This window comes from Pongo pygmaeus, chromosome 15, assembly GCF_028885625.2.
Source record: "Pongo pygmaeus isolate AG05252 chromosome 15, NHGRI_mPonPyg2-v2.0_pri, whole genome shotgun sequence".
NCBI classification, from domain to species: Eukaryota; Metazoa; Chordata; class Mammalia; order Primates; family Hominidae; genus Pongo; species Pongo pygmaeus.
The window spans coordinates 94,196,570-94,213,358 of NC_072388.2; the positions used below are offsets into that span (position 1 = coordinate 94,196,570).

Below are 16,789 nucleotides of genomic sequence, written 5' to 3' on the forward strand. Positions count from 1 at the left end.
TTTATTTTAAATCAGGAAATTTCACTATTCTCTAAAATCGTCCTCCAATAAATTTATTAAAAAATCCCACAGTCTATGTCTTTATATGAGAATAACTCAGAGGAATAAAACGCCTGCTATATACAGCTGTACTGTGTAAATACGTGTTGAAATGGCATTTACCCTTTCTTTAAGCATTATTTTTGTATACACAGAATACTTCTTTAGAATAACATGAATGACTAAACTTAGAGTAATCGTGGTTCTGCCAGTTCATGGCTGAACATTTTCAAACTAATCTAGGTTCCTACCCAGCTCACTAGGACAGACACATCCAAGTGAATATTAAGGAACAGTGAGGTTTTCAGAGGGGGAAAAAAGAAACTTCACAAATACAACTATCAAATCCAATTACCCAGCAGATGTTAGAAAAGAAAAGGACTATTAAAAGTATTTTAAATGAGAAAATTAATCAGAAGTGGGAGGCCTGAAAGGGTAAATGAGTTTTATATAAGTTGTGTCAACTATATGCTAATGTATTCCATTTTAGTGAAGAATGCTCCAGTATTAGTGTTCGCATTAGTACCTGATATTTTCTTGGCGTATAAATGTTATCATGAATTGCTTCTTGTTGCCATGGCAGTCCAAAGAAAGGACCCATTGGTGAGGAAGCAGGGGTCATGAGCTGCAGGCCTGCCATGCTGAGGGGTTGCAAAGCAGGGCTTTTCATTCATCCAGTGTTTCTTTCATTGCATTTTTGTTCTAGCACAGCTTACTACAAAAGGGAAAAAGAATACCATTACACAATCATGCAGGGTTAAAAACAAAGAAAGCACAGAAACAAGAGAAACATCAGAATATCATTCCTATGAGCCATTCAAACTCTTCCTACAATTGTTTTAGCTTTTTCTTGATCTAAGAGGATCATTTTAGGAGTCAAGCATTCTGTACCTTACCCAGTGATTCTACGCCTAGAAATTTGTCTTAAAGAATGAATCAAGCAACTGCACAAAGAGATGTACATGAATATTTGTTGTTGCATTATTACTTAAAAATAAGAAATAACTTTAAAATCCACTAGTAAAAAATAAGCTACATAAATTATGGTATGCCTATATAATGGAATACTTTGAATCCATTAAGATTATAACACATATCTATAGTTCCTGACACAGAACAATGTCCATATTGAACCTTTAAAAGAAAATATGTATAGCATGATGCCTTGTTAAATATATGTACATACATAAAATATGTAAATACACACATAAATTTTGAACATTCTTTGTATATTCTATGACGTTATTGATAAAATGATAATGTATGGAAAGCACCCAGCACTGTGCCTACACCACGAAAGATTTGGACACTTGCTAAAATTGTCACTTTATCAATAGCCCATGAACATAGGCCTTTTTCTCAATTGACAACCTATTATAAATGCACAACCGACCAACTATTTAAATATGTATCTTTAAAATTATACATATCCTAGATAAATTAAAACAAATGACAGCACTCTGTGAAATAAAAATTTTTTCATGGTATCTAAGCACTTTCTATATTTCATATAGTTTTTTCCACAGATAAATCTGATTACGTAAAACGATAAAAACTGAATCTTTAAAATTCCTACCCTTCAAACAGAGGGTCAGGGATTCAAATATCTGTGTGAAAGCCTACCACTGGCTTTACCGTCAGCAGGATTTCCTCGCCCCACAGAAGGGAATTTCCTCTCTTGCACTGCTTTGGAATGTTCATTGCTATTACTCTATGAAACTGGAAGAGATAATTCAACTCTCTGTTACTTAGCAACCAAAACTTTTGAATCTCCTGACATGTTAAGTACAACACATGACTTAAGTTGTTGCAACTATTTCAACAAGAAGTCTCAAGTGTAGGGTCTCTTACACAGCACAATACTGAATTCTAATTTGAGAAATTAATTCTGTTGACAAGAATTCAATATTCAGCTACCATAAAGTACTATCTCAAGTAAGCAGTGCAGGGGCACCCCACTGCCGGAGCTGAGAGCCCAGTAAGACAGCACGTCTGTAGGCCTGACAGCACAATCACGCTCATCATCTTTCCAGAAGGGAACAAGCAAAGTACCACAGAGTACTTTATGAGATAATATTAACCCATAATTTCCCTGGATCAAAGAGAACTATGTTCTTCATGAAAAATAATCTGCTAATTCTCTGCTGAATCAAAGCCCCAACAGCCATTCCTTTTACCTTAGTACCCAAGCCTAGTACCCACTTTCCCAAATTCAGCAAGCCCTCAGGACTTGCAGGCTCATCAGTTAAACTTTTTTCTTAATACAACTGCCAAGAACCCTATGTGGAAGTCTATTTTACCAAAATGTCTGAGATCAAGAGGCCACTCTGAAGGCCCAAGGCTAAGATCTGCGGGTCCCATCACTGACCTTCTCACCTGGAATCCACTCTCGTGATACCTCCACAGTTCTCCTTCATGACTACAGACTGCATACTGTCTAGGACTATTCACCCTTAAGCCTGACCCTTCACTTCCACCCAACCCAAATGCTAATCCTAGACTTACTGAAGACATGGTAGAAGGTACCAAGAAACAAGTCTAAGTTCTGATGATGGATGAAAATATAAAACAAAGGAGAAAAGAGGGCCGTGATGTAAATACCCAACACATCTTCTCCTACTTCCAGAAACCAGGTATGTCCAGGAACCAGCAGCACCCCCTCCTCCCTACAACTGTCACCATTTCTTCTCATATAGATAACGTTAGTAATAGCAATAAATAACTCTAGAAAAATAGTCTAAAAATAAATTAGGAATGTTTTATTTTTTAAAGCTGGGGAGGATATTCTTCAAAAATGTCAATGACATAAAATACAAAGAAAAACTATGAAAATGTTCCAGATTAACAAAGACTATATGGATACACATGGACATAAAGATGGAAATAACAGACAGCAGGAACTCCAAAGGGAGGAAGGTGATAAAGGGGGACACGGTTGAAAAACTACCCATCGGGTACAACGTTCACTATTTGGGTAACGTGTACACTTGAAGTCCAATTCCCACCAGTATGCAATATACCCGTGTAATAAACACACCATACGTACCCTCTGAATCTAAAAGAAAAAAAAAAGAGACTATAAAGAAACATGACAACTACATGTAATACCTGAACTTAGACTGGATCCTATCTGAAAGAGAAAAATGCCATAAAGGACTTTTTTTTTTTTTTTTTAACTAAAATGGGCAATATTGGAGGTATACAGTGTGATGTTTCGACACACATATACACAGTGAACTACTATAGTCAAGCTAACTAACATAGCCATCTCTTCACATAGCCACAATTTTTTGGTGTGGTGAGAATTCTTCAGATCTACTCTCTCAGCAAATTCAAGTATTCCATACACTGTTACCCACCACAGACCCCGTGCTGTATGCTGGATCTCATTCCATGTAACCGCAACTCTGTACCCTTTCACCAAGATCTCCCCATTCTCCCCACATTCTACGCCTTCTCTTTTACTCTACTTGTAAGAATTCTACTTTTTTCGATCCCCATGTGACATCATGCAGTATTTGGCTTTCTGTGCGTGGCTTATTATCCTTAGTATTACATCCTCCAGGTTCATCTGAATTTTTGCAAATGGCAGGATTTCCTTCTTTTTAGCGCTGAATAATATTCCTCCATGTGTGTTTGTGTATCACAATTTCTTTACCCATTCATCTGTTGATGGACACTTAGATTGTTTCAATATTTTGGCTATTATGAATAATGTTGCAAAGAACATAAATAGTGATCTCATTCATAAAGGACATTATTGAATTCATTTTTAAAACGAGATAACAGCAATGTTAAAATTCCCTGAAGTTGATATAACTGACTGTGGCTATGTAAGACAATACCCTTATTGTTAGGAAATATACACTGAAGTATTTAGGGGTAAAGAGCTATGACACATGTAACTTATTCTCAAATGGTACAGAAAAAGAATCTACATGTAGATATATATATATACACACACACACACAGCTGATAAAGCAAGTGGGACAAAATGGGTACAGCACATATTTTTGTCCTATTATTCTTGCAACATAAATCTTTTTCTTCATTTTCTGCTCAAATATAAATAAATACTTCATTCCTTTATGTATTTAAAACCATAAGGACAGGTGAATCTGGCTAGCTCTCAAATACTCCATTTCCTCCACAGGTAATAGCCATGCTCAACTCTGCATGGTCTCAGTCAAACAGTGGCTCACTGAAGTCTTCAAGAATCCAGTTTCTTTTTTTCTTTTTTTTCACCAAGACTTAGAATCACTCGATCACTCAGGCTGAGTGCGGTGGCACAATGATGGCTCACTGCAGCCTCAACCTCACAAGTAGCTGGGACCACAGGTGTGCATCACCACGACTGGCTAATTTTTTAACTTTTTGTAGAGACAGGGTCTCGCTATGCTGCCTAGGCTCTAGTTTCTTATTTTCTGCCATCTGCCAGTCACCCAAACCTAAGCTGATGGGCATACAACTTACCCTTGGCCAGAGGAATTGGTTCATGCTCATCCAACAGCAAAAAATTTAGGACTTTCATTTGATGGTTGAAGAGAAGCAGTTGTCTGTCTTTCCCTCTGAAGATGACTCATGAAATTATTAGCCCCATTTGCTGCTGCAATTACACTACACAGACCCATGAAAAGACCCAGCCTTAGGAGGAAACCAGCACCGCAGATGGCAAAAATAAAGAACCTGGGTCATTGATGACATCAATAAACTGCTGGATCAACCAAACTCAAAGCCCAGCCTAACAATGGACTTTCCAATTAACTGAGCCAACAAATTCCTTAACTATCCAAGCTAGCTTGAGTTGAATATTCTGGGATAAAAGCAAACCAAATGACACTCTCTAAATCACTATTATCACTTCCTGTAAAAGGTATAAGTAGAAAAGAGGAAAGCAAAGAACAGATATGAACAGAAAGAAAAGGAAAAAAAGGAAAGAAGGGAAAGAAGGAGGAAAGAAGGAAAAAGGGAAAGGAAGGGGAAAAGGAAAGAAAAGGGAAAGAGGAAGAGGAAGGGGAAGGAAAAGGGGAAGGAGAAGGAAAAGGGGAAGGGGAAAGGAAAGCGGAAGAGGAAGAGAAAGGGGAAATAAAAAGGAAAATGGAAAGGGGAAGGGGAAGGGAAAGGGAAAAGAAAAAGGAAAAGGGAAAGGGGAAGAGGAAAGGGAAAGGGGAAGGGGAAGGGAAAGAGGAAGGAAAAGGGAAAGGGGAAAGGGAAAGAAAAAGGGGAAGGGAATAAGGAAGGGGAAGGAAAAGGGGAAGGGGAAAGGGAAAGAAAAAGGGGATGGGAATGGGGATAGGGAAGGGAAAGGGGAAGGGGAAGGAAAAGGGAAAGGGGAAAGGGAAAGAAAAAGGGGAAGGGAACGGAGAAGGGGAAAGGAAAGGGGAAGGGGAAAGGAAAAAAGTCAAGGACCAAAGCAGAAGGCCATCAGGCCACAAATATTGAGATAATGAACAAGTACTGCAGCCAGACCCCAAGCAAGGTGAAAAGCTTTGTTTGTAAGGGAAACGTCAAGGGTCTTTAGACTCCAAGAAACCAGGGATGAGCTCTACCAAGAAGCTTCTAAGACTTTGAAAATTTTCTCCTTATTTGTCCTTAGGAATATTTTTTTCGCTTTCTGCTATCAGTAAATTCTTTTTGAAACTGCAAAGCCGCTTGTTTCGGAAACAAATTGAGGAAATATCTGGACAGTTCTCCCTCGGCTCAAGAGAGGGAGAGAGAGCATTTCCCTGGCCTGCCTATTTCCTCCTTTGCTCTCATAAAATCACAAAGGAGAAAACAGGCAGGGCAGGGAAGCTGGCCCAAGACCAACAAAGACTCAATTCTATCTGGAAAATAAGCCCTAGACCTCCAATGTTTCTCAGGCCCGGTTTCACCTCAAGACACCAACTTCACTCAAGTGTGTGGATCCTATTCCTACAAACCAGCAGGTAAAGAGCTTGGAAAAGGAGGAGCTGCAAATTCACTCAGTGTCCAGGTTCTGTTCCTGGCATTTCAAAAGACAGAGATTTTTTTTTTTTCTTAGCAAACACAACATTTCTCATAAATGCCCTACCCCACCCTAAAACTTTCACAGGGTTTAGAAAAAATGATAGGTAGCTGGTTTCTAAGAATCAATCTGAGAATAAAAGTGAAAAAAAAATCAGAGAAATGAAAGGTATACATTTATCAACATTTAGGCTCTAAATAAAGAGAAAACAGATACATTATATAGTAAAAATAAATATCAAACAATAAAGAAATACAGAAATAACATCTGTAACCAAAAATACCTGAAAAGATTAAGGTTTCTATCAGCTCTCACAAAAAAACATGTGTAAGAAAATAATACAAACTATTGGAAGGGAATTCATTAAAAAGTTGATATTTAAAAAGGAAATTAAGCAAAGCACTATCCTCTGTGATATCTAGTCCCAAATGTACTCTGAGAAGTACTGCCGCCTACTCATGACTGCCTGACCTCTGCCGACCTGTAACCTTACATTCAGATTATTCACCTGGCTTAGAATGCTATCCTATTGCTGCCTCATCACCATTCACCAGCAATTTCCACAACAGAAGAGTAATCCCTGTAGGCTGAAAGCCTATAGCACATTATGCATCCTCCCTGACTGACCAACTTAAAGTGTTTAATCCTGTATTTCAATCCTGTGTGCTCAATCCAAGTGATCCTAGTAGTTATACTACAGAGGCTTGGGGTATAGTCTTAATCCATAAAATGTACTTCTGTAATTTTATATGAATTCTTATTTAGATAATTTCTCTTAAAACTCTGCTCTCACTAAAATATGACCAATTAGACTAGAATTTCCTTGGATATAGGAGCTGCATATCTTACCCTTACCTGTATTACCCACTGTACAGAACCACATCCAGGACATGGTAAACAAAAACCGCAGGTTGTTAGAATGAAAACAATGTCCACCTGAGTGACATTAAAACCTCAAACAGCTTCTATTTGCCTTTCATAATTTCTATTACAGATTTTTACATCTATTCATAGACACACATACACAACATACACATTATTCTTTTACTGGAGCACAGCTCCATAAGAACAAGACATGAGTCTCATTCTTTGCACCTCTTAAATTTCCTGCTACAAGGTTCTGTATATACATTTAAGTAAATATTTGACAAACTCAATTACAGACTCATGAATGTCCACACAATAATATACAGAACAGAATCATGGATGGATCAAGATATATTTCTATTCGGTTTGGAAACACACATCTATCCCACTCCTATCAGCCCTGAGAGATGAGTGCAGGAGAGAAGATGTACAAGGACATAAAGAACAACAATTTAACCCTTCCAATTATATTTTCCATAAGGTTACCATGTTTAAATTAATTTTCATTCATTTAGTGGACAATAACGGGCCCCAGTAATGCACTTTCTATTTAGGGAAAACAAATCCAAGACTTAAAATTCCAACAGGTAATCTGTAATATAAAAACAGGAAAACCTATAATTTTGCCAATTTTTACTTTCTTGGCATGTTTAAACAGATTTTTTAAACTTGGCCTTAATGAAAAGATCTGAATCCCTGCTGGCAGGTAAAGGTTCTAGTTTCACAGATAAACTGGCTACCATTAACTGCTTTTGCAAAGCCAAAATAACTCCACATGACTGTTTTTCAACTACAGATCTTAAATTTCTGGTCAAACAACTTACCCTCATGAAACTAGTGAGGTTGTTTCATAGTTTCCACATATTATGCACTTAGAAATACAGTCATGCACCCAATAACGATGTTTTAGAGACTGACCCCGTATAAGACTATGGTCTCACAAGATTATGATACTGTATTTTTACTGTACCTTTTCTATGCTTAGGTATATTTAGATATACAAATACCACTGTGTTACAACGGCCTACAGTATTCAATATAGTAACATGGTGTACAGATGAGTAGCCTAGGAACAAAAGGTCATACCATATAGCCTAGGTGTATAATAGGCTATACCATGTAGGTTTATGTTAATTAAGTACACTTTATGATGTTCACACAATGACAAAATCGCCTAACAGTGCATTTCTCAGAAGATATCCAGTCATTAAGCAATGCATGACTGTAATTTAGCAAAAGACAAGAAAGACAAGAATAAACTCTCTTCCTCTTTCCACATGATGAATCACAGATTTACCGTTTTAATGTTTGAGATCTCTGTGTTGCTGTTGTCTGAACTGCATTTTGACATTGTGATAGCAGTTTATTGGAAAATCACAGCATGCCCAAGCTTCTGCTCTAAAAATAAATGCAAAAATAGCCAAGTTTAAGATTCCTGTAAACTGAACAGAAACACATCTACAAGAGAGCCCTATTGATATGAAGAGTTGAATAAAAGGCCATTATTTTGAATTAAATTTTAAACAAAAGGCATTTAGATTATTTTAGGATACCAAGGCTTACCCTAAAACAAAGAACAAGAGAATAAGCTACAATAGCATGCCTAATTCCCAGAGATCTGGGAGAAATAAAAAGCTAGAGCAAAGTTCAAAAAAAGATTTCAAAGCTAATATAAGGAAATCAAAGTAAATAAAGTCTAAAGATGGTACTTTATAGAAAAATGAAAAAAATAGCTGTTATTTCCTAAATTCACATATACGAAAGAAATAAAGAAGGTCACCAGAAGAGGTACTTGGCTGAGAAATCCAAATAACCCAGTAGTAACTCTTTAACACAGGTATGAAATCCATCAGCAATTCCAATTTCCCAAAATGAAATTAAAAACACAAAAGAACAGTTACATCTACACTATACATTTTTACAGAATTAATTTATAAATAAAATAATTCAAGAACACTGTTAACAATGTTAATGTCGGGCATAAATTTAAATTTGGGGTGGCTCTCTAAAAGAGATTATAAATCAAAAACTAAGAAAGCATAAAATGCAGATATAAAAAGTTTAATTTGATCAACAAATACTGATTTTGTTAGATCTGACATCAGACTTGGTTTGCGCTCAGGTCTGAGCCTTCTGCAATGCCTCCACTACCATAAGCTCAGGAAAAACAAATTGGCAGTGGCCTCTTTTTACTACTTCCAGTCCTTTAAAAGACATTCTCATGGAGGTTAAAGTTCTCATTTCATACACAAATTTGTTTTGCTAAGAAGTCAACAAAGCAGACTGGGGCAACCTTATCACTACTTTGGCATATACATATTTACCTCAAAATGCTGATTCTAAGTTCTTTCAGAGTTTTCAAGTCTGTATTAATTCATACCCTAGGTAAAAGCAATCAGAGAGAAATTTTAGAAGAGACAACTCATTTTTTAAAACGAACTTTAAGAAATGTTCTACTTTTTAAGATCCCTCATAAAATTCTTTATCTATTGGGCAACAAGACAATGCATGTCTAAAAGAACTGCCCTTTAAAATTGGGATGTTATGTTCTAATACAGCCAGGAAAAACAACTTGTTAGTACAATCCAATTAGATAGAAGGGAGAACTCTTGGCATTAAATTACCTTTTCCTTCAGTAAAACTTGGCTTTAAAAATACTTAAACACTATGATAAATCAGTATCATGCTGTATATGAGCATATCTTACTATCTCCCAATATGTCAGTGCTTGTGTTTTCATTTTCCTTTTTGTTTTTTATTTTTATTTTTCTATTTTGTAGAGCTGGGGCCACCCCATGTTTCCCAGGCTGGTCTCGAACTCCTGGGCTCAAGTGATCCTCCCACCTTGGCCTCCCAAAGTGCTGTAGTCCCAAAAGATTACCCAAATACCACTGTGTTACAACTGCCTACAGTACTCAGTACAGTAACATGCTGTATTGAATACTGCAGATTACAGGCGTGAGCCACTGCAACCAGCCAAGTTTGTGTTTTCTAAGGCTACCTCAGACTTCATTTAATGTTTAATTTCATTCTATACCGCCACCTAGTAGGATGCAAAGACCACGCACACCAACATGTCCTGCTGTGTCACCCTCTAGAGATGATTTCCAATTCAGACTCACCTCATTCCTAGAAATGCCATAATCAAATTACTAAGTTGATAATCCTTTAAAATTCAATGTAACTCAACTATTACAAAATTATTGCTAAGTTATCCACATTATTTCCATTGATAATTCCATACATACATCAGAAAGGTAATATGTCAAGTATAATAGCAATTTATTTTATACTGGTAATTCAAAGCTAATAGGTCATTTTCTCATTTTAATTGATCACTGTGAAGTAAAGTACAAACCTGCAAAATCCGGTTTCATAGGCCCCTTTAAGATAACTCTGAAACAGGCATGCCACATATCAGACAGTCAAGTTTTAGTACAAACTAGCAAACTTAATCCACGTTAGCAACTAAATGCAGTAATAAGGCTGTATCCTTTCACAGGCTAGTAACAAGAAAGAGCTAACCATTCAGATCTGAAGCCTAAAGGCACCTAGAACTTTCTGCTGTGAATTTTCAAAATTGGTGACAGAATAATTTCAACTCATCCATGTTATTATGCATCACAGATTCTGACATTATTAACTTTGCAAATATTACCGTCCAGATTTCATTCCTACTCTCACAAAGCCCAAAATGCATGACTTCTATAAAGTTCCAGGATAAACAAAAGGAAAAAAAACACAATATGACATTAAAACACTATAAGCAATACTCATGGTAAGCTAACAGAAAACTAAAAAATGTATGAAGCACTTTAAGTTCCTAGTAACAAAAGTGCTATGTGAGATACAAGGCATTATTTTAACTGCAACCACGCCTACATCACTTAGGACAGCCATGGTATAGATACAAAATACTGACTGCTGACATAAGGACAAATACAAATTAAAAATAAGAGGCATAGTTCTCCCTGCTGAAAATAAAAGGGAAGAGGTCCCTTTCCCCTTTTCTTTTCCAGAATTTATTTCTCCCTCCCTTTCAATGTATATAAATTTAAGTCTCTAGTCTTATAACTTGGCTATGTTTCCTAAGGACCTGAAAGCCATCTCTGAAATGGGAAATAACACTCAATCTCCTGGTTTCCTAGGAGGAGATGGGCCTAATTTGTCACCTGACTCCAAAGTGTAAAACCTACCTCTAGTCATAAAAATGTGAAAAAAATTAGCAATTTTATCTTGAAAATATGGATGTAATGGATTGTAACCATTTAGTTACATAAAACAGTAAGATTTCTTTCAGTCTTTGCCATCCCTTTAGTGACTGCCTGTGATGGGTACAGCAGTCTGATTTAATGTTCATTCAATAATAACATTGTTTTCTTTCTTTTCTACCTTTGTGGAGCAATTTTCTGGGTTGGGAGATTTTGGTTTTAATTGTATTTCCCTAACATTAGCTTTTTTATTTTTTAATATAGCCCAAATCTCAAACAGTATTCATACCAAATAATAAAATTCCATTTCTTAGAACTTAAATACTGCAGAAGCCCTAAAATATGCTGCCCAACTACACGGAGGAATTTTTAAAAATGAAAATGAAAGTGGGCAAACAGCCACACTGAAAATGAATCCACACATAGAATCCAAGTTGTTTGAAAACAACTCCTACCTACTTCCCTTTTCTAAGTTGTAGAGCAGAAAGAGTCTCAGATGTTTTTAGCTAACTTAATAAGCAAATTGATGCTCTTGCCTCTTAATACTAATATACACATTTATATTTATACATATATATACATATAAACATGTATTTAATGGACATATTCGCCTCAAAACACTGATTCTGAGTTTTCAATGACATCTGTACACTGTCACTCCCTTCTCATGTATACCCGCCTATGCAGAAGGCACTGAGTAAGGTAACTGGGGATACAGGAAGCAGCCTCTTTTTTTTTTTCTTTGTACCTATCTTTCTTTTAAAAAATTATCTTAATGCCAGCAAGCAGTTCAGTGTCAGAATACCAAGGTTTAAATCCAGACTCCACTACCTCGCTAACATTGTTTCCTTGCCTGTAAAACAGAAACACCTAACTATTATGAGGATTACACAAGATCTTAAACTTAGTAGAGAGAAAACAAAATGCTTGGAACATACAAAATCCATACCATACAAAATACCTCTACCTAAAACCATTTTTTTAAGCATAATTCTTAAACTCTTAAAATTTTATGAAACCCTTAAAGAAAACCTAAAATGTTTCATTAACCCTAAGATTCGGCATAGAAAATGCATTCTCATATAATGCATAGAAGATTTTATACAGAATTTATAGCCAGATTAACCTGAAAAACCACAAACTCCTGAATGGGGATCAGGAGATGCTACCCCCAACCATGCCACTTTAGTATATTGATTATTTTGAGCTGAAAGCAATTAAGAATCAACAGATTCAGGAAAAGTTCTATGCCTTCCCTTTTTCTACTTAAGAGTAAAGCATAAACTCCCCCTTCTTCTACACCAGGAAGAAAACAAGAACAATCCTTATTACAGCACAGAGAGATGGCACCAAGATGAATCTGCATAAACAAACCTTAATAAATAACCCTTTTCTACCAATGGTTTCCTCCGTACACCGTCTAATCACCTTCCCACAGTTTATCAACCCTAGAAATCCAAACTTCCCCTCCTTTGTCCTTTCACAATTTATCACTCTTTGTTAAGATGGTATATGAGTCTCTAAATCTAAGTGTTTCTTTGGGATTTTACATCTTTTCTTTGATGCCCCTGTGCGTGCAAAAATATTAACATCAATACGAGCTGTAGACCTCTTCTCCTGTTAATGTCTTTTGTTAGTTTAATTCACAGATCCCAGCAATAGAGCCTAAGTGGGTGGAGGAAAAGTTTTCCTCCCCTACATTCCAAACAAGCTAGCCATTATGCATTTACATTAAGATGAAAATCAACGCAATTAAATCACAAAATATGGTACCTAACGTAAAGTAAACAGTTTTGTATTCGCTAGTTCTCTTGAAAAACAAACAAAAAATACTGTGTACTGCTTACTGGCTGGACAGACATCACTGAAAACATTATTTCACTGAACTGTTTCTTAGGCAATAAAATGTTTCACAGAGAAACAAGAAATAGTAACAATCATGGATATTTTGAAAATATAAAAAAGAAATCAAAAGAAAATATCCAACATATCCACAGTATATAAAACAAGTATTTCAAGGATTTATCAACTATTATTTAGTGAATATCGACTATGAAAAGATTAAGGTCAAACCAAGGATTAAGAGACTAAAGAGAAAAAAAAAATAGTAATTTCAAGAATTTAAACACTGGTATCTTTATATATTTAAATACAAAACACAGAGAACTATTTATATTTTTACTTTCAATTGTCATTTGTCTTTTTAAAAAGTTTTTTTTTTTTTTAGTTTACCCTAACACTATGGGTATGAACTTTACATTTCTGTCATTCTTAATTAAAATTCGCTGCACATTAACCTAGTCATTACCACACACACACAAAAAAACCTCATATAGAAATGCTCCCTTCATCATTACCATTTATAAGAGCAAAGAAACACTCCCTGCCACCAATTTACATGTCTAACAATGATTGAGGAAATGGTTTGGTAAACCCTGGTTCATTTTACATGGTGAAGTTCAATTCAGCCATTTAAAATGGTAAGTTTATAATGAACAAAAATGCTTATGTTGAGAGCAGCAGCAGGCAGACAAATGCCTAGACAGACAGGGGTAGGTCCCCGGTGAACCTCCACCTTCAAATCAAAGACAGTTTAAAGCCTGAAGGTCGAGATACCCACTAATTTTTGTTTGTTTTTCAAGAGAACTACAAGTCCCAGATAAATCCAGGGACCGGATTGAGAACCTGTCTTCCCATTTGGCACACTTTCCTCTGACTGATCCTTACCCTTCACCTATCTTACATATACCTACGCTTCCCTAATTGGTTTCTTACACTGTCATGCCCACCTTTGAGTGGCGCATTTAACTTTTTTTGCATACTCACAAACCAATCAGCACACATTCCCCTATTCTGAGCCTGTAAAAGCCCAGGACCCAGCCACACTGGGGGAAAAACCACACAACTTCGGGTGGGGAACCACCCCCGCATCCCCTTTCTGCTGAGAACTGTTTCATTGCTCAATAAAATTTACGTCTGCCTTCCTCACCCTTCAGTTGTCAGCACATCCTCATTCTTCTTGGATGCAGAACAAGAACTCGGGAACCGCCGAACGCGGGTACGAGCTGTAACACAGGTAGGCTGGGGCATGACTGGCCCAGCCCCTAGCTGAGCCAGAGCACAAGCCAGGTGTGGCCCAGGCAGGCCAAGTGGGAGGGTAGCGTAGCCAAGCAAGGCCTGGACGGGGGGGTCACCAGCCAAAGGTCCCCGGCTGGTAAAGTGACTGAGAAAAATCCTGTGTCAATGGCTTTAAATGAAAAAGCAGAACACTTTTATTTACAGTAAGACTATAATTATGTCTTAGTTAAAAACTAAAGGAAAGGAAAAAGGGAGGGAGTGAGGAAGGCTAAGAAAGAAAAGTGAGGAAGCATAAGAAGGAAAAGGAAGAGAGGAAGGAAGTGAAAGCAAGTTAGTTTACCCAAAAATTAATGATTAATTACTTGGATGAGAAATTTATTTTTCCTTTAAACTTTTCAGCATTTTAAATTTCCTACAATTTGAACACACGGAATTGGGAATTGGAAAACAAACTTTCAAACTGTGGATGATTTGTGTGACCATAAGCTAGAGACATACAATTCTGTTTTAGGTATTGAAAACATCCTCCCAGCCATGTGCAGTGGTTCACACCCATAATCCCAGCACTTTGGGAGGCCAAGGTGGGTAGATCACGTTGAGCCCAGGAATTCTGAGACCAGCCTGGGAAACATGGCAAAACCCCATCTCTACTAAAAATATAAAAATTAGCCAGGTGTGGTGGTGTGTGCCTGTAGTCCCAACTCCTCAGGAGGCTGAGGCGGAAGAATCACCTGAGCCCAGGGGGCTGCAGTGAACCATGATCACACCACTGCACTCCAGAGTAAGACCCTGTCTCTAGAATGAATGAATGAATGAGTAAAAACCTCCCCCGTTAAGGCACAAAATGTGGTAACATTTACCTGAATATCTGAGTGGGAAAAAACACAAACTGTTTTTCCTTTGTTCTCACACAACACATAAAAGTCCTGTGACCAAATGTGTGGGGTTTCTCCCCAACAACAAGCAAGCCATCAATTCTGCAGCAGACACCAGCTCGGTGTCTTCTGTTAATGACTGAATTCCAACATTATCTACCTGGAGATAGCATCAGATCCCACAGGTTGAGGGCTCCAGTCCTCAAGACTTCCCCCACCCTTCCGTGTCAATTGCAAACCTCAGGTTATTTTTTGCCAGTGCTCCTGACCAATCAGTTAACTGGGGTTCCCACAACACCCTCCTAGGATTTAACTTGCTAGACCAGCTCACAGTCCTTGGGGAAAAACTTACTTATGTTTACCAGTTTATTATAAAGGATATTACAGGCTGGGTGCAGTGGCACACGCCTGTAATCCTAGCACTTTGGAAAGCCAAGATGGGAGGATCGCTTGAGGCCAGGAGTTCGAGACCGGCCTGGTCAATACAGCGAGAATCCATCTCAATAAAAATAAGTAAATTAATTAGGTAAAGGATATTACAAAGATCCAGATGAAGACATGCACAGGGTTAGGTATGGGGAAGGGGTATAGAGCTTCCAAGCCCTCCCAGAGCAAACTGCCCTCCAGGAACCTCCATGTGTTCAACTATCCAGAAGCTCTCCAAACTCTGTCCTTCAGGGTTTTTATGAAGACTCATTACCTGGGCGTGATTAACCTTCAGCCCCTCTTCCCTCCCCAGAGGTTGGAGGGTGGGTCTGAGTCCAAACCTCTAATCATGCCTTAGTCTTCCCAGTAACCAGCCCCCATTTTGAAGCTACCAGTCAATCATTAACATACAAAAACACATCATTTTGGAGATTGTAAGGATTTCAAGCCTTGTATGCCTAAGAATAAGGTAGAGGACAGATCAAATATATATTTTACAGTATCATAATATCTACAATTTAAACCACAAATTCATCAGTCTTCTTTTCATGCATTACTCTATCTGAACCAAATAAATTTCTGGGTTTCTCTAAATCTCTAACATAAATATATTATGTTTAGATTTCAACAGAATCATGCCTAAAATTAGATTGGTCCAAAATTGAAGTGGAACACAGGTCAAATACCATCTTAACAAATTCCACCCATCAAAGATCTCCATATAAGAAGTGTCTCCAGGCTGCAAGCCAAAGGTCCGCTTACTTCTTGGAGTACTTCTCGGAAAGATGACATTTCAACACATCAAAACAGCACAGATACCCACCCCTCCCCTTCAAGTTACCTATAATGACATGGCTATTTACAGACACCATCACAGCACATTACAGCCTTGAACTCCTGGGCTCAAGTGATCCTGCCATCTCAGCCTCCTGAGTAGCTGAGACTACAGGCACGTACTTTACTCTTAACGCTGTACAACGAGTGCTAGAATTTTATTCAATTCATGACTATCCTCTACCTTTACACCAAGAAAGGGCATCCATTGGGAAAAAGGAGCCACAATTTTCTCTATGTCAAGCTGTTTTAAGATATATAACGTGAATACTTAAATACTAAATGGAGGTCAATCCAGAGACAAAATGAACATAAGAGACTACTGAGTTAAGAGGGATGCTTATTGAGAGAGGAAAGCAAACATATTAAAAGGTCCAGGCAAGAGTGTGACGCACTACATCATCATAGGTTCTGTGCAACATCTCATGTTATCTGCCTTTCCTGTAATACCAAAACAAGTGTGTACCAACAGA

The 16,789-nt window shown here is 37.4% G+C and overlaps 1 protein-coding gene across 7 annotated transcripts in view; it reads right to left on the bottom strand.

The window, feature by feature from the left end:
* Positions 1 to 16,789, bottom strand: part of DICER1 (dicer 1, ribonuclease III) — a 71,956-nt gene that overhangs the window by 46,530 nt on the left and 8,637 nt on the right. For 5 of the 7 annotated variants that reach the window (XM_063652044.1, XM_063652042.1, XM_054448195.2 and 2 more), the window contains exons 2-4: positions 9,217 to 9,273; positions 8,190 to 8,290; positions 566 to 754 (exon numbers count right to left, since the gene is read on the bottom strand). In XM_063652044.1, the coding sequence (XP_063508114.1) occupies positions 566 to 709 (144 nt within the window). In that variant the 5' untranslated portion in view covers positions 710 to 754; positions 8,190 to 8,290; positions 9,217 to 9,273. The remainder of the gene's footprint in view (positions 1 to 565; positions 755 to 8,189; positions 8,291 to 9,216; positions 9,274 to 16,789) is intronic. The other 2 variants (XM_063652043.1, XM_054448196.2) reach the window with 1 other exon arrangement.